A 25,208-nucleotide genomic window follows, 5' to 3' on the forward strand; every position below is an offset into this window, starting at 1 on the left:
TGCTTGAAGAGCACAACTGGTGACTCACACATCTATTAAATCCCCTTGTAAGAAAGGTATGTGCAGTAAATATATGAAAATATTAGGGCTGTCAACATTAATGCAACCATGCAATTACTGTGGCGTAGATTAATGAACAAACTATTTTTACATAGTTAACGTTTATTTGTTTACTTCCGGTTTAACCGGAAGTTGACCAAGGAAAACGCAAGCTGCAGTCAGTTACATCAAGATGGAGAGAGCTTTTTGCATTGGAAGTAAAACAAATAGTGGTGTGACATACTGTGCAGAGGGATTACTCTATGTGTCAAACAGAAGGGGGGTGAGTGGCAAACGGACCACTTAAAGCACTGCTATGTTAAGCTTGCTGCTAGGCTAAGCTAGCTGCTAGGCTACTTCCATCTCAACATCTAACGTTACCCTGCGCGGCACAATCTGCACAGAACCACCACTGTGTCCCTAAAAGACAGTGGTTTGAAAACTGGCTAAATGTGCAGAGATTGTTGGCTCTTCACACACAGCCGTTAAATGATGGAGAGTTGAGAGGAAAGTGCACGATGACAGCAGGTAGAATCGCTAGTTCAACATGTTTAACCCAGTGGAATTCTGCCTCCAAGATGATCAAATGTGTGTAGTTTTGTGTTTAAAATAACATTAATAATTAAACAACAGTGTCTAAAATACACACTTTCTAAAGTGATTACTCATTACTTTTAAGATTTAGTCTTTAGAAGAAAACAGCATTGTAACAACAACATCCATTTAATTGTTTTTAATCTATTGCACCAAATTTGCCCTTTAAATGAATGGCAGAAGCACAGAGCTCTGACATTGACCAGAATCCAACAAAAAACAACATTAAAATAGTTTTTGATACTAAAAAAGCAAATGAATACCTTGTAGCCTACAGTCTGAATATTGGGTAGTTGTATTGTACCTGCATCCGCAGGCCAATCCGCGAGGCCATTGCGGGGGGTCGAGGGGGCAGGGGAGGGCGAGCCGACGTCAATGCACCGCAGTCCAGCCCGAGAGGTAGAGGAAGCTGTGGAGGAGCGAAGAAGGAAGTGTGAGGTGAGGATTCCAACAAGAGAAGTATCTATCAAAAAGAGGATTCTGCAGTTCAACTGATCTGATTGAGTGGGCATTGTTAATAGTTGCATTATCGATAAGAGAAAGAAAAAAGGCAATGTGTGTAATGTTATGATACACTTTTTTTAGGTACTCTTTACATTATTACTTGTCTTAAGTGTCATGTTAGTTTGACATTAAAATTGATCACAAGAGATAACTATGAGACTACTATGTCCATTCAGGCTAGGCTAAATACATCCCTGGGCCTTGTATTGTCTACACAAAGATGACAGTGATTCTCACCTAACTCAGACACCTGTAGGGTATGGAACCTAGGGCTGTCACGATATCAAATTTTTGTTGTGCGATTATTGCACCAACGTTTATTGCAATATGCAATATTATTGCAATTTTCAGACCATATGTTAACATAATAACAATATAATAGCATAGTAATACAAGTATGCCATTTCAAAGAACGTTGTATTTGTCAGAATAGTTAGGCATTAGAATCGGAATGTGAAAAAATATATCCTAGTTAAATAAAACAAAAGAAATAATATGTGCAAGGGACACGGAGCAGGGGAAGCATCGGGCTTGGTGCAATGCGGTCAGGTTCGAGAAAATGTGTCTAGCGGAAAGGCGCGCCGCGGCAGCCGGGGCGGTTTAACCAGGGTCTTAGACTGCTGTCTGCATAAGAACAGCCTACGCCATAAATCAGGCTTTGCTCATTTGAAGGATGAGCAGTGTACATTCTGTCTTTAAAAACAGACCACAAGGATTTTCATGCGTAGCATTGGCGATGGCCATATTAACTCATTATTTAGCAAAAACAATCAGCAAAAAACGTAATGTCTTACGTGTTACAAAAAAAAGTTAAAAATGCTGCTTGCAGGAGCCGCAATTAAGTTTATGTGCAAGTATTTAGATAACTAATTGTTGTGCATCTTATTTTTCTTTCCTGTTTGTACAACAATACCAAGCAAAAACAAACTTCTGGTTTTCTGTTTGGAGGCAAGGCTGCGAGTCAGACAAACTGGCCACCAGATTAAAAAAGAAATGGAGGTAAATCCTAAGAACAGTCCATATTTCAAACCTTTCAATAATTAATTTATCTGAATAGCTATATGTACTAATTGTCTCTATGTCATTATGAGTTGGATTGAAGAGCTATTCCAGAAATCACAAATATTGTAACTCTATTCAATTGTTTAAACAGTAACACATCCCCTAAATTTGCGAATTCACATGAATCAAGGAAACTGTGGTAAATCATTAAGCAGTTGCATTTACGGAAACAGGGAAATAACAGTAAAATAATACAGTAAAAAATAATTAATTAACTTGCATCTAATCTCTGTGTAGTTCTAACTTTATTCAATAAGATTTCATATGAAATCTCGTGTTCGAATGTAGACACTGCGATGACGTTAAGTTAGAAGTAACTCTGACTGGCCTCCCCCAACTCCGTACCCCCCCAAAAAATGTATTGCAAGGTACTCCGTCGAAGACGCTGGAGAGGTCATGTGGGAGTCATGTGGTCTTGTTGTTCTTGAGTGATCATGTGAGCAGAAGGAACGATGGGGAAGACCCACAAAACTCAATAACTCCTCCTCTTCTCTCTCACGCATACACACACACACTCACAAATGTGTACACACTCAGTGGGGAGTCCCACAACGGACAGTTCCTCTTTTGCAATGACTTGTGTTCATCCCCTGGGACCCTGAATGACTAAGCTCATCTGAACTGTCAGAAGTATAATGAAACCTTTTAAAGGGCCAGTTTTCTACTGCGCACAGATGTCACTACTGTTTGGTAACGTCCGGTGGAACAACTACACACAGAAAAGCAGTGACAGGAACATCTAGCTCTAACCCAACCAATCAGGATCGGATTCCTCCCATTCCTCACCAGAAATGCCATCTATAGCCTTCATGGTCCTAAAGAGCAAAATGCAGAGAGAGAAAGGCAGAGAGAGAGAGAAAAGCTCATTGTGCGTGAGGTACAATAAGAAGGGCAGCTCCTATTGAAGACTGAGGCCGCCTGTTGTCCGAAGTGTATTTCATTTCAGCACCCGAGGGGGCACACACTGCCCGCTTTGTGCCCAATAGATGTCCCTCATGAAAAACACACACCCATGCAGAACACTCCAACGCAAACATGTACCAGGTAGTAAAGAGGGTGCACCGGGAACCGCAAGATTGGCAGTTCGAACTCTGCCTGCTTCCATTGCCCATGTCGAATGACTGCTCCCTGGTTTATAAATGTAAAACCATGGGTTAAAAATGGAATGTAAGTCGCTTTGGATAAAAGCGATAGCTAAATGACATGTAATGTAATGTAATGTACCAGAACTTGGGACTTATAGGCCAACTCCAAACTAGTAGCTCCTAAAGGTTGGCGCATGCGGGTGCGTCGTGTCGACGCACTCCTTTCAATTCATGGTTCTAAAAGTCTTGCGTGTGTCGCAGAGCAATTCACCACCAGAACAATAGGTGGAGTAATGTTTTTTGTCGAAGACGACATAGAGTCACGTCTTTGTGTGTGGAAGTCGATGGTTTGTTTATTTATTTATCATAGACTTTATTGCCACTGCTGCTTTTCATCACGGACACATTTGTCTCGTATTTTCCTCCACAACTTCCCCTCGACCGGCAAACCAACGTTTGCGGAGATCTCCCTCCATGAATCAGAGGCCATCCACGCGTCCTTATAGTCCGCCAATGACGGCTTGTATAAGCGGTCATATTTACGTATTTTCCCGATAAAAGCTCTTCAATCTGATCCATCCTCTCGTAAACATTCTTTGTTTTAATAATGGCGGTATTGTGCTATGAAAAAGGAAATGTGAGACTTCGGAAAGGATGTAGTTAGCAGACCAAACACAGCCTGTGTCCTTGAAGCATAAACTAGGCTTAACTGACAAAAATGACTAAAACACAAGATTCACACAATGGATTTTTCTATAACGCTCACAACTATTGCTGGATGTTGGAAGCTTCAGCAACAAGCCCTCAGGAAATGGTGCGAATGGTCAAGGTGCCTTCTTATACTGACACAAGTGTGTATGACAAATCGGGTGATTCAATTGCTCAACAAGGTATGAATGCCAGCCAGAGGAGGATGTGCACTTCATGTCTCAAGGGTCAAAGGATAGACAGGTAGGCTGTACAATCCGTCAAACTCAAGAGGGAAATTTGTGGTGAGCAAAAGTGATCATAAAAAGCATTAGAATTCTAGAGTTATGGCCAAAAAAACGTTTTTTTTGTTAGGTCACAGTGACCTTTGACCACCAAATTCTAATCAGCTGAAGCTTGAGTGCAAGTGTACATTTGTTGAAGAAATTTGCAAAAGGTGTTTCTGCGATATCTTCTTCCCAGATCGACGTATGAACAACCCGTAAACATAATGCACAGCATAACAACTAATGCCTGTAGCTTCACATGCAACACTCAAAGCCATATAATGTGACCCTTCAGCTCTGCAGAGGGAAATACGCATGACACCATGTTTACATAACTTACTTTCGGAAATGAAGATGTATGCTTTCTATGTAGCCTTTAACCGTGACTAAGCATTGACACATAATATCATTATACATCTTTAACACATGTCCGTGCACACTGATGGGATATCACATAATGATATCATATAGTGACACACTGCTACCAGGCAGCATGATCCCCCAAATGGGCCTTCCCATTGCCTGGCATCCACTGGGATAAGTAGGCATCTGTGACGCAGTAACAGAACACAGCGGACATTGTGTTTCCACCACTGTGATGTCCCAGCGCCTTCACTTCAAACAGCCAGTGGGAGGATAAAGAGCGGAGGAAGCCCAGGTCAGAGGTCCACTCTGGATTGTGCCACTGATTAGTCACAAACATACATGCCAACAAAGTTTAAAACATGAAACATGGAATAAAGTAAACATGCTGTGCACGGCTTTAGTTCCCTCCTATACATACAGGTGGAAAAAGTCCACACATTGACAGACGTAAAAGACACACACTCACACACACTTGGAGGGCAGTGTGCGACCGTGGCACTTTTTCTCAAAGACATGTTGTTAATTTGTGGAGTGTGTATTTTTAGAATTGACTGTGCCCTGCCAAGAAAGGCCTCTTCAGGCCTTTCATACGAGTTTAACCTGGCCATTCCCTGCTCCGAGACACAAACACACATGCATACAAAAACACTGTTTAAGAATCGACAGCAAGAACATCTTTGTTCAAGTAATTTTGTAGCCCTCCTTTAACCATTGCCAACCCCTTTTGATACGAAGTTCCACTCAGGTCATCACTTTAGTCCATCTTCCTGTAAAGATCACAAAAGGTTCCAAATCCAACACTGCACTGTCCACATCACCAGCATAAGTGCACATTCACACTCACATAGACACACCCTTTCCGCATAAGCTATCTGTCTGCTTGCTCTAAAGACTAAAATAACCCCCTCTGCTCTCTGTTCTCCTTTTCAGGAACACCCTGTTCCCCCGAGCCTGGCTGAGTTGTTTGGTTTTGTGTATGTTTCTGCACCAATCTGTGCGTTTGTGGGCAGTTGGGGTTTAGAGGGGGACTAGTACACAAAACGTAAAGCTTTGCAGCATCTGTCGCCCTTACAGGACGTGTAAACAGATCTAAAGTTTCAATATTCTCTAAACCACGGCCTCACCCATTCAACGGGTACGCTTGGTAGGATTATGTGACATGGCTGGCATGGCAAGCATGGCGTGCTTACCCATTCCTCTTTGGTCTCACACACACAAACTGCGGTATCCCATGGTGACGGAACACACATTCGCACATGCAGTCAGGAAGACTGTTATTTTTAAACACACGGACTGGTATTATGTTGGGTCAATTGCTGCTTTGAATATAAAAAGGTGTTCCTGTTATCACCTAACATCTGTACCACTTTCATCAGACACTTTAGTTAAAGAACACAGAGTTCATTAGAGCCAGGATTGTCAGCGGTGTGATATCTCGCTAGCCCTACAATCATTAAATGGTAGGGGTGTAACGATTCATTTTAACATTGATTCGATTCGAATCACGATTCATGGTTGCCGATTTGATTCATGGACGATCTGGGTTAATTTAGAACGATTTGATTCGATTCAGTAACTTTACTGGACAGTGCAGGCAAAGATTCTGAGATCCCTGTTGTTTCTTGTAAGGAAATCAGGTTTAAATTAATTATGGATATTATAAACAAGCAAACAACAATTGATGACAAATGTATTAACCTTTTATTTGAATCAAGTGCCATTTTCAATGTAAACATTACACAATAATTACACAATGTTTGGATCAATTCACAGAACCCCGGATTTTCAACCACATTGTAGGGTCGCATGTCTTTACAGATAAACTTGGCAATTGTTACTGTGATGTTGAGTTTAGTGCTGGCGAGGCCTGAGGTGTCTGCAGAGCTGGAGTTACCTTCTGCTGCTGCTGCAGCGATAACGCTGCTAGAGGTCCTGACTGTCGGCGTTGTTTAATCCCACGGCGCCTTAGTAGATAGCCAGAAAGATTTGTCGCGTTTCCGTGTTTTTTTATTTGGCTTCTACATATTCTACAAACAGCGACCGACTTATTTAGAACACCTCCGTGTTTGCAAAAGCCAAAATGTTTCCACACGCTGGATCGATAAGTTGGTTTGTAAATGTCTCGCTCGCATTCGTGTCCTCCACGCTGTGTTTTGTTGTTGTTCAGAGTTTCGAGCGGCTGCAGCCGCTGCGTACTGACGTCACAGAGAGGCAGACTGAATCGAGTAACGTTTAACGTGTCTAAGTGCTAAAAAAAAACAAAAAAACCACACATCCACACATCCACACCGTTTTTGTACTTAAATCCAATGTGCAGTTTCCAAGTATCGATACAATCGATTATGTACCATTTCAATCGATTTGTAATCGATATATGTCGTCCGGAAGGCCGATTTGCGGAGCACAGATCGATTCAGTTGGATCGCAGGAATATAAATCAATTAATCGATTCAGTGAATGAATCGTTACACCCCTATTGAATGGGCATACTATTTCTACTGTATAATAAAGAAGCACTTTAGGAACTGAGACAGACACATATAGACACATGTGCATTACCTGTTTAAGAGGAAAAGGAGTTCACAAAGGGGGGAAATACGCTCTGCTTGTGCTGCTGGCTACATATCGGGATGCTGGCGATAGTGGATGTCAATCTCCAGGACGTCGCGGGACAGAGAGAGAGATGAAGACAGGCGATGGCGGTGCGAACTGACATAAAAGAGGGGACAAACAAAAACAAAGAAAGAAACAAAGAAGAAAAGATGGTTGGTTAAAACTGCAAAATGGACAGGTGGAATAAAGAGCTGTAACAAAACAAAAGCTACTGTGATTGTGAGTTTGGAGGAGCAATAGGACAATAGTTGAAGCACTCAAGCAGCTGACTTAGGAAAGACGCAAGCTGCATTATGTTGCTGGAGACAGTTTTGTTGCAGGTGGTCCTCGGCCATCATAGGGTCGAGTAGCGTTTCAAGCATGTTTTTTCAAAAAAAGACTAGGTCTCCCTTACTCTAATATTCAAAACACTACAGCGTCTTCCTTTTTTTTATACAATTAGCAAGTTCGGAGTTAAGGGTCAGGGTCAGTCCTGAATTGTAGTTAACTTCTGTACTATTTGCACACGTCAACTGTCCGCAGTGCTGCCACCAACTTGTCACCAACTTTTCGAAGGTCATCTGAATGAATCCCCATAACTCATCAACATTTTGTGCCTGTCCCCTTTTAAAAACAGTCTTAAATAATAGCTGACCGATCTGTCAATTCAGTCCCGCCAGTGATGTGCGGTGATGTCAGTAAGAGCGAGGCAGAGTTATGACAGCTCGATTACCTGATTTGTTGTTTAGGCTAAAGCGTCAAATATGGCGGCAAATCACTGTCAAAATGCAAGACCGCAAATCAGGTTGATGCACACGCGTAAATCAAACATCCGCGGGCAAATGTCCGTCTCGCGAGATATTTGTCGCTCGCGGGACGTGAACTTCCTTGCGAGGCTAATCTCTGCTCGCGCTCGAAGGTGTTTTCTACGTGCGCGCAGTTGTTCTTTTTTACAGTGAGGGGGCGGAGCCAGTCACAATGGTAGATCTATATCTAATTGGTTACAAACCCCATCTTTGGATTGGCTGGAGCTATGCATTCACATAACTATAGAAGCCCATTTCCGCACTAAAAAAAGGGGATAGAAAGTCGAAATTATGAGATAAAACGTTGTCAAAACACAAACAACACCTCTCTGTAACCGTAGTGGACCACAGATGACAACCAGCTACAACCATAATTTACCATCATTACCGGCACTCCTCCGGCCGCACATTAAGACCAATGCGATTGTAACATTATTGATGACAAAGTAATTATTGCGCAGCGGGCAATTATGTTTGTCAGTCTGCATCAATGAAAACACGCACTGCTGAATATGAAGGCAAATGGCTTCCACCACACTTCAATATTAAGCACAAAATAGTTTCTGACTGACTGATCAATTGAGTATTTGTACATAAAATCCATCCGCCGCTGTTTTATCATGAAGACGGCGTTGTGAACTCGCCTCAGATCGGTGATATCGGCGAACACGGCCGTCATTTTGACTTTGAATATCGCGAGGATTACCCTTACAACGTAGCTGGCATAGTGACGTCATCTGCGCAAATGTCTAGGAATATCGCAATTTGAATTGGTCCATGTTTGAAACGTTACGTAGATGATTACTGGCATAACCTATTTGCGTGCAAAGGCCCACCAGAGTTGTGCTTTTTGACGTACAGGTTGTAGAATACAGGATCGAAGTGCGCATGCGCAACATGGGTTTTTTGCTTGACCGCAATGAATGGACAGTAAAAGCACTGCTTATTCTGCCATTTCTTTGTATTTGATTATGCGTAGCGGCTGCATTCGTCATCGTAACATCTAAACAATTGGAATAACACACATATTGCATATATAACTACAAGAATAAACAGTGAAAATATGAATATACTGTAAGTTTATTAAATAAAATGATGTAATAAGCTTGGCAGGGCACAGTCAATTAAAAAAATACACACTCCACAAATTAACACCATGTCTTTGAGAAAAAGTGCCACGGTCGCACACTGCCCTCCAAGTGTGTGTGAGTGAGGCAGTGCCTACCTTGCCTACTCTGACTGCACGTGACTGAGTCCCGCTCTCTTCGGGTCAGGAGAGCACAGACTGATGTGAAACCAGCGAGGAAAGGACAACAACAGGCTAATCGGCACAAACACACTAACCACCACCATGTCAAATCAAAGTACAACTCAATGAGATCTAGGAAAGACAGTAGACTAGCAGCGACAATTACAACCACAACGCATCATTTCCCCTTTCCTTTCAGTTTTCACAAGCCCTAGCTTTGACGGTGGTGAAGCTCCTTTCTTTTGCAGGTATCCCCTGGAAAAACTGAAAACTGTTTGTAATGCCACACCGTCTTTAGATGGAGATCTTTGCTGGTAACATTTTGGTATCAATGCCTGCTTTTTAAACAGAACTTGAAGGATAAAAAAGAAAATGTTGTTCATTCTGCAGTCAAGAAGGCAATTGTTCGTTCACATATGGTAATAGAAATAATGCCCATACAGCTATATTATTTTGCTGCGGGTGTGGTGCTAGTATCTTATGAGCTTAGCAGCACTGCAAATACACAAAATACCTCTAAGCACTCAGTTTCAGGCTCAAGCTTCAGTTTAACACGTCCTATTTTGTAAATTGGTTTTGGCAAGTTAACATGGAGAGAAGTGTCATTCTATGTGGTAACATTTAGTGTGTCCCCACCGGGCGACCACACAATCAGTACCATCGCTCTGACATTCTGCCTCCACTTAGCAGCACATAACAAACAATCATTATATTACTAAACAATGAAGTAATGACTCAGTATCTCTAGAACCTATTCCTGTTTTTACTGTTGCCATATTACAGGTCATTTAGCTGACGCTTTTATCCAAAGCGACTTACTATATATTCAAGTTTAAAAAAAGATCTATTTGACAACAAAAAAAACTCACCTAAACCGCTCAGGCATGTTCAGTTTCATTTCTGGTTTTACGCCGAGTTAGCCTGATTGAAGCTCAGATTAACTTTAATACATTAATTAACAGAAGAACAGGTATAACTTTAGATACTTACCGGCAACTCTTCAACTATCCCAAAGACAACATAGTGTAGCCAAGACAGATCTGCTCCTCCACGTGTTTAACCCTGCACACACTCCGTGACAGTTGCCAGTTGTTTGGCGACTGGGACCAACCGACTAGTGCATTCATGTGCCGTCTCACTAGTTGTGACGGCACTCCCCCCTCCGCCTACAGGCTGCAGCAGGCTGAGTGACAGTCACTGTTAGTCACCTTCTGCCCTCAGCTTCCTATTCCTCCTTATTTTCCTCCTCCTCCAATTCCCCTCCTCTTCCTGTAAATTAGCCTGAATGTCGTCGTCTTGGGCAACAACAAGGAGAGCCCTGTGTCCAGTAAAGTTAGGGTAAGCGTTTCCCCTCTTCCGCTCTAATGCGGAACTCCTCCTTCTGTTCAGCCTCCTTTCTGAAGCTGTGTACAGCATTTGCATTTAGTAACGCCTACATGTGTGCATCCATAAACACCGAAAGACTAAAGGCCCTCAACCCAATTTCCCCATTTCCACTGATGGAGAATGTGTTTTTCTCAGCTATAGGGCAGTGAATCAGCAAATTCACTTCTTTAAAATTGCACAACAGCACGCTACCACCCTACCACTCACAAATGCAAATACTAACCTGCATGCTCAGATGACAATAGGACTTAAAAGGGAAATAATATCATATATATTATAAAAGGTCATCTTTATACCATTCAGTATAGATCATTGATTTATTATTGGATCAGTGATAATTATTATTACTACTTATGCCTTATCACACACACCCTGAAGCATTGTGCTGACCAGCTGGCACAGTGTTCACTGACATCTTCAACACCTCCCTGGAGACATGCCACGTACCAGCCTGCTTCAAGGCCTCCACCATCATCCCTGTTCCCAAGAAGCCCAGGATTACAGGACTCAATGACTACAGGCCTGTCGCCCTGACCTCTGTAGTCATGAAGTCTTTTGAACGGCTAGTCCTGACCCACCTGAAGTCCCTCACCGACCCCATCCTGGACCCCCTGCAGTTCGCCTACAGAGCCAACAGGTCTGTGGACGATGCTGTCAACATTGCCCTACACTACATCCTCCAGCATCTGGACTCCCCAGGAACCTACGCCAGGATCCTGTTTGTGGACTTCAGCTCTGCCTTCAACACCATCATCCCGTCTCTGCTGCAGGACAAACTCTCCCAGCTGCACGTGCCCGACTCCACCTCCAAGTGGATGACAGACTTCCGGTCTGACAGGAAGCAGCACGTGAAGCTGGGTGGTTGTGGATTTCCGGCGGAACAGAGCCCCACCCTCCCCCATCACCCTGTGTGACTCCCCCGTCACCATTGTGGACTCCTTCCGTTTCCTGGGCTCACCACCCAGGACCTCAAGTGGGAGCTGAACATCAGCTCCATCACCATGAAGGCTCAGCAGAGGTTGTTCTTCCTAAAGCAGCTGAAGAAATTCAGCCTGCCAAAGACGATGATGGTCCACTTCTACACGGCCATCATCGAGTCCATCCTCTGCTCCTCCATCACCGTCTGGTACGCTGCAGCCACAGCCAAGGACAAGGGCAGGCTGCAGCGTGTCATCCGCTCTGCAGAGCGGGTGATCGGCTGTAATCTGCCGTCCCTGCAGGACTTGTTCGCTTCCAGGTCTCTGAAGCGAGCTAAAAAGATCGTAGCCGACCCCGCTCACCCCAGACAAAAACTGTTTGTGCCCCTTCCATCTGGCACGAGGCTGAGGTCCATCAGGACCAAGACCTCCCGCCACACGAACAGTTTCTTCCCGTCGGCAGTCGGGCTCATCAACAGAGCCCGTAGTATAACATTCTACCGGTCACTCCCCTTCATACTGCACATGTCACTTTAACTGTAATTTTTCACTTTGTCGCCACTCGTCACTTGGTCGTCACTCGTCACTTTGTTACTTGTTCGCTAGTGCACTTTATGTTTAATATTTTTTAACTTTTTTGATATTTTAAATTTTTAACTAACTTTATTCTCTTGTTTTATACTAACCCATAGCCTTATTCTACTAACCCATTGCATTAGCATTTCATTTTACTTTATTTTATTACTTGTGCACTGCTGTCTTGTTGTCTATTGTTACACTGGATGTAAGGATGTATATCCTTACATTTAGGTGGGCAGATAAAAACACTTGTCCCTGTATACTGCAGGATAAGAGCATCCTACCAAACTATATAAAATGTCTTTGTTTACCTGCGTAAGGACACACACGCACACAAAGACTGTACTGGTAGAAAGTGGAGCTGCAGGAGTCTTGACTTTTCAATTGGCTGACCTTAAAACAGTAAAACGGCCTCTGAACCAAGTGCAGTAAGATTGGTTTACAAGAAACAGAAGTCACTCACATCCTGAAACACTCCCGCTCTGCTCTCATCTGTGCCTGAACACCCATGTTTATGTCAGCACAAGCAAACACACACTCAAACACTTATTGGACAGTGATAGCTGGAAAACATGCAACAAATCAAAGAAACAACAAAAGGTATACCAATGGCTACTTGCTGACAGGACCATTAAAGGAGCTTGCTAGTGGGGGGATTGTGGAGAACATAGAGCAGAATATTTTCACAACCCCTAGCTTTGGAACATGTGGAAAAGCTTTACATGGATAGATCCAAAATAAGGAGGAAGCACCAATACAATTCTCAACTTTAACTCTTTAACAACTTTATCATCATTATTTTAGATATTAATCATATTACTTTACTCATAAACCGACATTACCCTCTCCTAAAATCTCTGTGCTCTCCCTCCCCACAGGATTCTGTGGATGGTGGTTCTATCTGATGGTGGTTGCCCCTGCAGTGGTCCTGCTGTGCGCCTGGCTTACTACTCACAATTACTTGAATCATTTCTGTCATAGGAATTGCATGTATTATACATTGTTCATTCTGTACACATGGCATCCATTGTAGTCTGTCCATCCCGGGAGTGGGATCCCTCCTCTGACGTTCTCCCTAAGGTTTCTTCCCTTTTTTCCCTCTTGTAAGGGTTTTTTCATTTTTTGGGGAGTTTTTCCTGTGCCGATGGTGGGTTTCGGGGCAGAGGATGTTGTATGTGTACAGACTGTAAAGCCCTCTGAGGCAAATTTGTAATTTGCGATTCTGGGCTATACAAAATAAAATGACTTGACTTGACTTGACTTGAACTCTGTTGTCTGTCATACTCCTTTATAAGGTGACGTGACTCAACAGTGATTTCAACAGTCAAGCTGCCCAAAAAATACTGTCCCTCATGTAACCTCAACTCATTACACTGGAATGCAGAGTGGCACACTTTGAAATCAATTAGCAAGTCAATGCCTCGGGTTGTTACACACACATCTGCACAAACAGGCTGTAAAGGCCACATGCAGAATGCCCATTGCGTGCAGCAGCTTGTTTGATGGATTCCCTATGAATAATGCATTGAAACAACTCTTCCATCCCCCAACTATTAGTAACTCTCCATCCACACTCTCATCAACCCCCCTGTATCCCTGAAGGCAGAAAAACACAAACACAAGTTTTAAAGTGCCACTCAGCTAGGTAGGCCTATCACAACACAGGAGAACACTGGGCAGCATGCTTCAGCAGTACACGGCTGAAAGGCATCTCTTGTTTGTACACAAAGCATTTAACAATAGGGCAGTTCTCATAGGGCCCGCAGTGTATTTACTGGGCTATTTTGGTCCAGGGGTAGGACCCCCCCACCTAAGGCCCTCAGATCATTGGCTGTGTTTCTGTCAAGTCTGACCAATCATAAGGCTTATATGTAGGAGGGAAATTCATTGACTAAGAAAGCCTTGTCCGCTTTTGACAATGGCTTATGGAGGAGGCAGGACCGAAACACACACATGCACACACATGCGTGCTTTTTCAAAACACACAAAAAACCAAGATCTCTTCCAGTTGTCGACCAGACAACTTTTCCTTCGTCAACTCCGTTGGTCATCATGGTTGCAAAGACATTGCAAACAAATATAACATACGTGGACCATCATAGACCATTATTGTAGCTCCTGATGGTAATTTGTCTGGTGGAGGTTCAAACCAGCACGGCTGACATATGGCTATTTTTAGTGGGAAAAACATTGCATGGCCAGGGTTAAAGGAGATGAATTAACAATTTGACTATTTATCCATGAATTGTATACATAAAACGCTTAATTTTGTCTGAACAGTATCATTCATTATGATATGCGCAAAAATGATTTGACTTGAGGATACCCCAAGTTGTGTGCATTAATATTAAGCCATCAGTAGTTTAATGATTCATTGTCTTTGCATACTATGTGTTTGTGTGTGATAAAGAGAAGGTAGTGCAACAAGCAACCAACCAGCTGCACAACATTTCTTTTTGCATCAGTGAGAGTCGCGCTGTACGTATGTTCAGATGGAATGGAAGGCATTTGGGAGATGAGCTTTGAGATAACACCTGCTCCTTACAAAACTCCTCTCCTTTCACTGTCTCTCATTCTCTTACTTTCTTTGAAAGTAGTAACCATTCCAATGAAGAATGAGCTCAAGGAGGGGTCAAGAAGACGATAATAATTTAGTGAATAAATAAGCTTATAACAGGAGCTGCGTGTACGCGCCAGATCAGCATCCATTTCTCGTACTGACCAAATATGGGGGCCGTTCATGGTTAAGCAGTGCAGTCAGAGGAATGCTGTCTCTCTATACACAGACCCACAACCTTATACAGTAGATCACTGTATTTCCCCTGCAGGAGATTTTGCTATGGCTAACACTAACAGATAGGAAGGAGATCCCGCCCAATAAAAATGTCAATAAACTCAGCCAGAGTAGTGCAGCTACTAAAATCCTGGTGCTTCTCAGCGTTACTAATCTGAAATGTGAAGAGCGACCGCCATCGAACGGAGGAGGAGCAGCCATTGTTATTCACACAGGTTCGTGTAACAACTCCCTTAATTTTGTTAAATACCAGCAGCACCTTGCTGCAGCACCTTGTACCCTATTATAAAAGGTATGTGTAGCAATAACAGCACACATTGATGCTAACTTGTAATGTGCGAAAGGTCCTCCTTGTTCATCTACTATGAACCCATTTTCCAGATTATACAAATTGTCCTTTGTACAAAGACCAGTCACTGAGAGCATCAAAGGCATCCCGTTTTAGACTAGCTCAGTCAACTAACAACAAATACGTGGAAATGGAAACAACTGTGACGTATAAAACAACAAGAAGTGGAAGTGACAGACTGTTTTATTCTTAAAAATATAAATAATCCACATGCTTTGGAAATATTGGGAAAGGTTGACATGGAGAAAATCTATTCCTTAGTGCAATGAAAGCAAAAAAAGGATTCCTTTTCCAAATGAATCTGCATCAGTGTGTGAAGAATCCAAACGATGGAGGCAGGATTCAGGAGTGTAGACAGTGGACGAAGACTTGATGTTAAAAGGTTGCTCCACAATCAACAGTAAGAGCTTGTTTTTGATTCTGATCTGAAAGCCAAATGTCGGAAATCCTGTACTTCTGATTTACCAAGAGCAAAGATTCAGAGAAATGTGGCCGACGGTGTTTGAGCGAGAAGGCGCTATGAGAAAATAAGAATAGAAGAAGTTGACACTGTAAGGGATGAAAGCCAGCCCCGGGATTTATACTAACCACATGCTAAAGACAATCAGCAAGTCATGGCTGCCCTATTAAAAAGGCAGAAGTGAGATTAAACATGAATTCATTTGCAAAGTCATGTCATGACCAAAAATAAAACCAGACAAAACAAAAAGTTATTGAGCAAAGCGGCTTTTCTGTTTCGATTACAATTAGGGGAAAACCATTGGAAAGAACACTTGGAATTGCATCATGGATAACCTCTTTGGATCCCCAGGGGTGTTTTATTAAGGGGGTGCAGCGTTCATTTGAGTTAGTAAGAATGTGTGTGTGTGTGTGTGTGTGTGTGTGTGTGTGGGTTTGTGTGGGTGTGTGTGTGTGTGGGTGTGCGAGCGGGGTTTGTGTTTTGCTTCTGATTTTCTTGACGAAAAACACACAGACAGACATGGTTTGCTAAAAGTGAAACTGCAAGAGAAACAAGTGGCAATGCCTCATATTATTTATGATTTTATGATATTGCTTTTGATTAAGAAGACTGTACTGCAGTCACTATGAGGAAAAAACACATACTGGTACTGTATGTCTGAATAAATCATGGTTGAGATTATGAACTTTATGTGAAGATACAAATGTAACTCCTGAAAATAATTGTGGGTCATTGTGTTGCAGAACATCCCTGTAGCTCACACCATCAAGAAAACTATCCAAACGTACATGCAGACCAGCTGCAGTGTGTGCTCAGAGATGCATTTGAGACTCTGTTCTTACTGATAAAAGAGAAACCACATAAGACAATCACTGCTGTCTGTCAGTCAAAAGAGGATATGAAACAGTGGAATGGAGATAAGATGAGGAAGTGGAGTCATACACTCAGCACATGCGCTAAAATGCCCCACCCACTCTCGTTTCTGATAGATCATGGGGTCATGTTGTCATATAGCACATGCTGCGATGTCATTTCTTGTGGTTTAAAAAGGCCAAGCTTTTTTGACAAACATATTCAGTAGTTGGTTTTCTGTGGCTTTTTTGCATTTTCAAGGAAAAGAACACAAAGACACTTCCTCAACAGTTTTTCTGGTCTAGTCACAAAGCGACAGAAACACTGTCTGTGTCACGGGAGATTTTTCCCCATGGCAGATGGCAGAGCTCTGTTTACGCACACCTGATGCTCTTTCACACTAGAGTACATCCATTGAGCCTCGTCAGTGTGCTTATGTGTGTGTGCGTGTGTGTGTAACGCTCCCTTTATTTACCTGAGGAAAATGAACCCTCGTCTCCAACACTTACAAGCGGATGTCAGTCCAATAACTCAGAGAACATGACCCACGCACACACTTTTCCATACTCACCGGATGTAAAGCCTGCTCCTATTCACGCACTTTTGTTTTCCGATTGTACACGTCGCACACTCAAACATTAAAGCCAGGGGGAAATAAATTATCCAATACAGCCCAGTACTTTTGCTAACTAGGACATCACTGAGACCATTTATTGAAAGTGTTCAGCCTTACAGTGTTAACTGACCCCTGACCCTTCACATTGTGTGCACTCGATAACCCCACGGCCTCCTCGACGTGTATCTGTCCCATTCTTACCAGTGCTTCTACGCTGTACAAAAGCTTGTGTTGGCAACAAGCACCGGTAAAGATATTAAGCATCTATTCTGCTGGAAGGCAACTGTTAACTGCATCCGACTTCTTATGAAGAATCTGAATAGAGTCATTTTACAAACAGCATATATAAGTCATCTATTTAAAGCCCTTGGACAGGATTTCTTAGAAACTTTATCAAAACACGGAGAAAAGCACATGATAACATTACAAGCCAATAGTTCAATCAAGTTAAAAGGATTCATTGATATGTGGCAGCGCTGTATTAGAATATAACTTGATGCCAGTGAAACTGCACAGTAGACGTTTTGATCTGGTTACACAACGGAAATGTTTTCATTTATAGATTCACTAAAATGAGGAGGCAGATAAAGGCAATGAAAATCCAAACACAGATAGTGGGAGAAAGGTTGTGTGTCTCTCCAGGAGGACGGTTATTCAGGTTTAACCACGTGATGACATAACTGCTATTTGACTTGCGCGCTACAACTCTGCAGCATTGTCGTGTGGAAGAAGGCTCCGCCTCGACACACATCAACAACACATTCACTTAGTGTTTGGATGTTTTTCAATACATAAATGTTCCTGCATACATACTGTGTGTATGTAGTTCATTAGGCTAACTTATGCTTCCTCTCACCTAGCCTGCACTTCGAGGAGCAAGGAGCTAACAAGGAGGAAACATCGGTGTATGCTTCAAGTGTGTATGTGTGTCATGTATATGCCGCACCTCCAAATAGTTTAATGCAACTGAAACTACTTAAGACCAACGCCCTGGAGACAATTATTTGCCATTCAACATGATGGGCTCCTCCATCCTCACAGCTTTCCCTTGAATCTCTCCCACCCAATTCCTCCAAAAGACCCAAGGGAGGGAAAGTGGGAGACGTGTTAGCATAATCAAAAGTGGAGGCAATAACTTTGGACCGTTCAAATCACGGTAAATAATTCTGTATGGCAAAAGAAATCACAAGTGTGGCCTGTATCACGGAAAATTATTCTATATGGAAAGAAATCAGGACTAAACCTAAAACAATTTAAAGTGGATTACAAATATCCTACTTTATTGCAAATGCTTTGCCCTTGTTCTGAAGATAAGACATGTAGTTCATTTAAAAAACTAACTCACATTAATTCCAGGTAAATGTCGAATGATATTATTAGAATAAAACATTGATATTGCATTACCGGATCGCATTGGGCATAATAACAAACTGCTCCTCACACTAACTATTAATAAAACACACAGTATGTAAATATAGCCCACTCTCCAGAGGGGACAAAGGGGGCATATGCGTCGGTGGTGCTTTCATTACTTCTTGTTTTTTGGAGGATTTCAGAGACAAGTACTTGCATAGGCAGCAGAGCCTGGTGCGTAGGGGTTACAGCGCCACAGCTTCTACATAGCAGCGTACACCGGGGCTGAGGGGTTGTTACTGACACCAGCCTGGCCACTGCTTATAAATGGCAAGAGGGGAAGTTCTCCACTGATGTAAAAAGGGGAAAGTGGTGCATTATATTCTAACCCAGCAGGTTTCCAAACAGAAACAGTCCAGTGCAATTTTATTTGGTACTACTGTATTGTTTTCTTTTAGTGTCATGCGCTTGAGACAAAAGCTTGCCTTTTGATTTGTGACGCTCCCTCCCTGTAGCTTATTTCGGGTTTTAGGATTCATGGCTGTAAGCACATATGTCGCTGGTCTGCATTACAGAGATGGTTAAATACATATTTTTGCAACAAGGTGGCAACATGTAATAGACACGTGCAAGACAGTGTTGGCTTTAATGTCCTCAGGAAAAAACGACAAGTTTGCTGCTGTATATTTAAAAAGCATCGCGACACTTAAATCTGGTCAAATACTCACTTGTAATTGTCTATTGACCATTCCCGTTCCCATGTTACTTATGCAGGAGCACAAGCTACATTTGACTCAGTGTAGGAGGTAAAATATCAACTCACCCGCTCTGAAGGTCAGACCGAACGAAGTAGAGAAGTCAAGTTAGCGAACAGTGCGCGACCGCTTCTCTCGTGCGCTCTGATCACACAAACGTGGCGGGCAACTATCGGAAGGGAAAAAAGTCGCGTTTCGAAAGAAAAAGTTTCAAGTCTCTCTGTATTTACGCAGACTGCCACAGCGTGTTCCACCATTGGCACTTCGGAGGTTAATTTGTTTTCGTTTTGTGCGTCGAGATGTTGTCACAACTGGGAGCGCCTGAGGTCACCTGCACCAGCACCAATAGCGAAGCGCGGAAGGGCTTGTGGGAAGTGTAGTTGTTGTCATGTCTCCCACTGACTGGTATTCCGAGGCAATGACGTGATGCCTGTTGACCGCGTAGGTTTTATGAGGTCCTCTAACTTTAGCCAAAGACTTCCAACATGACTTGAGGGTGACAACTTCATCTTTACCTATTATGTTTTTTTCTTAGTTTGGACAGGTGCCCTTGCATTTTGCAAGCGTGAAAACATAAAATATCACATTGTTAATTATAGGACCACATACATAGCATCAGTTCTGTAATGTGGTTTAATTGACATTTCGCAGGAGGCATGTGTGTAACTGAGTGATTGTGAAGACCACCGAAGGTTTGACAGCTACATCAGCAAGTTGAACGCCAGTTCTCTGACTGCGGTTAATGTTTCTGTTTCACTGGAATAGTAGTTTAGGAGGATAGAGTTTAACATTCAAACTCAGGCCAGTCAACCTGGGATTTATTTAACATCAGACAATGACAATAAAATTGTGAAATGTTGAATAAAATGTGAATGAATACATTCCAGGGGTTTGCCGAGTCCTCCCATATTGAATTTCTGATGATTGGCAAGCGAGAAGGGCTGACAGGACAGTATTTCTAAATGTAGGGTGAGGAGGGGTAGTGTGGGTGCCACCAGTCCATGAGCTTTACGCTGTGTACTGGATCCAGCACCACCTGGGTCCCGCCCTGATCCCCCCTCTTCTTCCACCGCTGGAGTGGCGTGTCCTGGAACATCAGACGAACGCGGTGGTGGCGCATGTCTGTGCTAACGTTGATTGTGAACTAAAAGAAAGACAGAGACAACCCAGTTCAAATTAGGAATAAGTTTAGGATCTTATTCCACTTTCATTATTAACTAGTTACAGCCAAGTGGTTGAATGCCTCCACCAAGCCGTTAGTTACAGTTTGCAGAATTATTTTAAATGTCATAACTTCAACTTTTGATCCCTTTCAACATGTGTGCGGTGTTATCATACAACTATATGGCCAAAAACGAATAATGACATTTAACCACCGAATTGTAATGAGTACATCCATGAGTCGACTCCACACAGCAGCCTCTCTGTGTGAAGTCTGCATGTTCTCCCTGTGTCTGCGTGTGTTCTCTCCAGGAACTCTGGCTTCCTCCCACAGTCCAAAGACATGCTCTGGAGATCAGGTTAATTGGTGACTCCAAATTGCCCATAGGTGTGTGAACGTGAGTGTGAATGGTTGTTTGTCTCTGTGTCAGCCCTGCAATTGGTTGGCAACCAGTACAGGGTGCACCCTGTCTCTCGGCCCATGTTAGCTGGGATAGACTCCAGCCCCCCTCCCCCGTATGAAGGATAAGTGGCTTTGAAGATTGATGGAGGAAATACATGAGTTCAGTGCTAAATTTGAAAAGATTATTCAGGTATTCTTGAGACTGCCTTCATAAGAATGGAAGGACAGACAACTGAAAAATATCACAGCTCCAGCCACATTTATTAGAAATGGTATTTTCAACCTTTTTTGCAGACGATTAATAAGCTACAAAAGACTGAAAAATAATACAATTATAAGCATATAATGAGAAAGACACTGCCAGTGGGTGGAAGAATCTGGAGGTTTTTCAGTGTGAATCACAGAAGACAGACAATACTTTTATTTATTTGACAATTCATCTTTTACGTGATAGTAATCTGCGCAGTCTATAAGAGTTTGTAGCAGAGTTTGTGTGCTCTCTCTTCCATATAAAAGTACTACCTATTATTCACCAAAAATTAATAGCAACTAACCAGGGAGAGTATCATGCCCATGACCACAGGGGTGAAGATGAAGTTGAGTGTGGTGACCTGAAGCACGTAGCAGTCAGAGTCTGGGTTTGTGTGGACATCTTCGTATTGTCTGGGCATGTACAAAGACTTGGCACAACCATTTTTACTGTGTCTTTGCTGGGGAGAAGATGAGCAAAACAACCAAAAATACACTTGAAAGCAGTGGCAGGTTATTACTGACTATCTAAAAAAGGTTATCATATTAGGGAAGAAGTGCAGTTGGTTTAAAACAACCGTTTTTTACCTGCTTAAGAAACTTGAAGTTGAACTCCCACAATTGCTCAGGCCGAGTCCCTGACACCTTTGTGACCCAGAACAATAAACACTGCAACAGGAAACATTAAGCGCATAAAAAAATTCCATATTAACAGGCTATTTTAACTTTGAATATACACATTTCTTCTTAATGTCTTTATTCTTAGAAAAAAAGTAAGCTAAAAAAATAAATGATACAAAACACTTGACTAAATGTGTCAAGCCTAAACAGGGGGGCTCTATCATGCTGTGTTCAACCTGGTCTGGCTCCCTTTAAGCTACCTGGATATCACATCAGCAGGCTTTGTTGTTAGCCCCGATTATTCTTATTTATTAATAAGAGCATTTGCTAGGGCTAGATTTCTTAAGCTCCCCAGCGAATCACTAACTAATAACAGTAATTGTAAAAATCACAAAACATGATGTTTAATGTTATGTGGTTGAATACACATTAAGTTATTTACCTTGGAGTTGAGCAAGGTTGTTGGTGTGGACTCTGGCAGAGCAGGAATCTTTGAGACACGCAGGCTGAATGGCTTGTACAAATGGAAAAGCGAGCGAATCACACGGGCACGTAGAGAGCACATCCTGTCAATGCAGTCGGGCTTGAGGCGGAATGGTAGATCAGCATCAATCTTGTAGTGCCTGTGAGAGATGGAAGAGTGATAAAACAGGTTGATTGAATAAAAAGGTAATGTTTATTGATTATAAATAAATCATAAACATTATATGTAAGATAGTTGTCAATGTGACAAATAACTTATTACATACTGGCTTTTGGAGGGGACCGGCAAATTACTGCTTGAAGTATTTCTTCAACCAACCAACTGGTAACTTCACAATTATTTGTACAGAAAATAGTTTAAAAAACGACACGTACTTGTCCACCATTAACTGCACGTCAATATCAATAAAACTCCCTCACCTTCGGTAGAGCCTTGTCCAAAAGGCAGCGGTGCATGTGACTGTCCAGGCATTCCTACAGATTAGAGCAAATCTGCCCACATCCTCTGGCCGAATATAGGAGGCGAGCATTAACCAGACATCCACTGGATACTCCCCCCCATAACTGCTCTCACTGCTCTCTGTGAAAACATGCAAACAAGGAGTTTACTTCTCAGTCCTCCCTTGAAGGACTTATTCCTCTATGTGCATTACAGATTTTACAGAAAAAAATACCCTTTCTCCTCTTGTTCTTCTTCTTGTGTGCCACTTTAGTATCATGCTCTCCATCTTCTTCTGGGTCCAGGTCATCACTGCTGTCCAAACCATCCTCTTTGACACTCAGTGAAGACGATAGGACCTCCTCTACAGCACCCTGAGATGCCTCCAGGCCACAGAGTAATTTTACTGAAACACAGTGTTAAATTACCCATTTGAATCGTCTGTCCAGACGTGGCTAAATGACTGTAATGAAATGTAATATCAAAGCATGAAAACACCCAAATGTCAGGCTGTGACGTTAAACGTTCATGTTACCTTCTTTCTCGACTGCATTTGCAACAGCCTTCTTCACCCTCCCTGACTTCACAACTGCTGGGTCGGCATCAGCGTAATCGGCAACTGTCACTAGGGGGGAAATATATATAATGTGCATACTGTATGATATATATACATCAGCAGATCCACCTATGACCAATAGCGAGAGAAGGCTGACTTAACGTTACGTAACCAGTAACGTTAAATTAACTTTGACGTGGATGTATCTACCCGTTAGCTCTTGCAAATACTTGAAAACACTCCCTAAAAGGTCACCCTAGTAAATACTCACATTAACTATACTGTAGTATAAGTTCCAGATTTCGTCGTTTCAATTGAAGAGTAGAAACCATTTCAACCGCATTGGTCTTGAGTGCTAACAGTGGGCGAGACTGTGTGGGCTAGGTAGCATTAGCGGGCCGGCTAACGTGAAAGGGACGTTAACGTTACCTGATTCCGAAAAAACGTCCCCAGCTCTAAATTTCAGCCGTTTTCGGTTCCCTTTCTTGGGCATGTTGACACGAATGATCTGCGAACGCTTAACGTGCACGTGGTTCCTGCCATGTCTCTATGGCAAGCTGAGGTAGAGAGAAAGAAAGAAAAAATTGAAAGCAATTGAAAATTGTTCCACCAGGATCTTCGGCCATCATGGAATGACATAACTTCCAAAGTAACGCGAGAGTATCGTTGTTATTTTCATTCTGCTGCTTTGCTGCCCTATGCTGGCCATTTCAATCATTTCTGCTGACCAATGGTGAAAGTCCATCTCGCATTTGACAGATGTTTTAGATTCCTTTGGAGGAACATTAACAAGTTTGAAGCAGCTGGACCTTTCTTCAGAATACTTCACCATGTTTTTAGTAAAATTGTTCCACTTGTTTCTCATTTTACATTTTAATATTGTGTATAGCATCTGTTCATGTATATATACATTTTTATTAACGTGCATCCTAAGTCTATCTGATATGTAACACACAATACCTCTTGCTCGCAGTATTCTTTGCTTCACTGGGGAGCCATGACATTGTTTCTGTTTCACTTGTTTCATCTGCCCATCCATATTTCATTTAACAGCAATATCAGCAAGTAGATACTTTCTCACCCCGCCCCTCTAAGGGTTCTAATGCACACCAGCACACGAGTGCGTGCACTTGCAGCAGACATTAGGTAGTTTTAGATAACGAGCATCGGTCAGAGAAGGAGGACAGAGTGACTTACATTGTTGTCAGACCCATGAGTCCCAGTGCTAATAAAATCCTGCTGATGTGCTGTGTTCAGTGACCTATGTAAGTAGTTGGTGAAAATGCTGCAGGCAACAGTGTCCCAAAATGGCTTTTAACAACATTGTTGTCAAAGCCTTTAAAACTCAACTGCAAAGAGCACATCTCTTGGACAAAATTCTATGAAATAGATAAAAATCGTTTGAATGCTGTAGTTCACAGAAGAAATAAATAATACACCGACATAAAAAAAAAGCTCCCCTGGATGTAGCGCATTTTTGATACTCAAAAGCATGCTCAAAAGAGAGCATGTGAGCTATTACATTACTGTAAAGTCCTAAACACTGCATCATAAACAACATAGCTACAGGACTTGCTGTCGGGTGCGGAATGCATGTGGCAAATACATTTAGTGAGAGTCACTGATAGTCATTCAGGTCAAGGCGCAGCTAAACAGTGCAGAAAGACGCCTGTAATAATGTATAGTGTTCCACTTCCTTTTAGATCCTGCAGGGCGCGCTCCTTACTTTCAATGCGATGTCTGCCTCTGTGCTCGGTTAAACTGGTGCTGCGAGAACGCGCATCGAGTCTCAAGAGCTGTCGGGTCATGCACGCGCCCAGTGGTGCTGATGTGAAAAGTGAATTACATTTGGCCAGTTGAAGGTCAAGTTAGTGAGAGCTGATGAAGCGTGATACCATTGTTTACAAATAATGCTTTAATATTGTTAAACGCCTGGAACTGCAGGTTAAACGCTGGGAGTTGCT

General features: G+C 42.4%; 2 protein-coding genes across 9 annotated transcripts in view; both read right to left on the minus strand.

Moving 5' to 3' along the window:
• tfeb (transcription factor EB) overlaps window positions 1-19,679 on the minus strand; it is a 32,325-nt gene extending 12,646 nt beyond the window's left edge. For 2 of the 7 annotated variants that reach the window (XM_078091714.1, XM_040203337.2), the window contains exons 1-3: window positions 10,262-10,488; window positions 7,184-7,333; window positions 938-1,042 (exon numbers count right to left, since the gene is read on the minus strand). In XM_078091714.1, coding sequence (XP_077947840.1) covers window positions 938-967 — 30 coding nt within the window. In that variant the 5' untranslated portion in view covers window positions 968-1,042; window positions 7,184-7,333; window positions 10,262-10,488. Of the gene's footprint in view, window positions 1-937; window positions 1,043-7,183; window positions 7,334-10,261; window positions 10,489-19,400 lie in introns of those variants that run through there. The other 5 variants (XM_078091716.1, XM_078091718.1, XM_078091717.1 and 2 more) reach the window with 4 other exon arrangements.
• Window positions 19,680-20,115: 436 nt separating this feature from the next.
• Window positions 20,116-23,979, minus strand: tmem183a (transmembrane protein 183A). 2 transcript variants are annotated; one of them, XM_040203338.2, is made up of 8 exons: window positions 23,674-23,979; window positions 23,224-23,313; window positions 22,924-23,094; window positions 22,670-22,829; window positions 22,209-22,389; window positions 21,734-21,814; window positions 21,451-21,606; window positions 20,116-20,476 (listed from the first exon to the last, which is right to left on the minus strand). In XM_040203338.2, exons 1-8 carry the CDS (start codon window positions 23,735-23,737, stop codon window positions 20,291-20,293), a joined length of 1,089 nt encoding a protein of 362 aa, XP_040059272.1. In that variant the 5' UTR covers window positions 23,738-23,979; the 3' UTR covers window positions 20,116-20,290. The 2 variants fall into 2 exon arrangements, with proteins under 2 accessions (XP_040059272.1, XP_040059273.1); XM_040203339.2 differs by lacking the exon at window positions 21,451-21,606 and having other exon boundaries at window positions 23,674-23,901.
• Window positions 23,980-25,208: the final 1,229 nt, after the last annotated feature.

Source organism: Gasterosteus aculeatus, chromosome 17 (genome assembly GCF_964276395.1).
Source record: "Gasterosteus aculeatus chromosome 17, fGasAcu3.hap1.1, whole genome shotgun sequence".
Taxonomy (NCBI): domain Eukaryota; kingdom Metazoa; phylum Chordata; class Actinopteri; order Perciformes; family Gasterosteidae; genus Gasterosteus; species Gasterosteus aculeatus.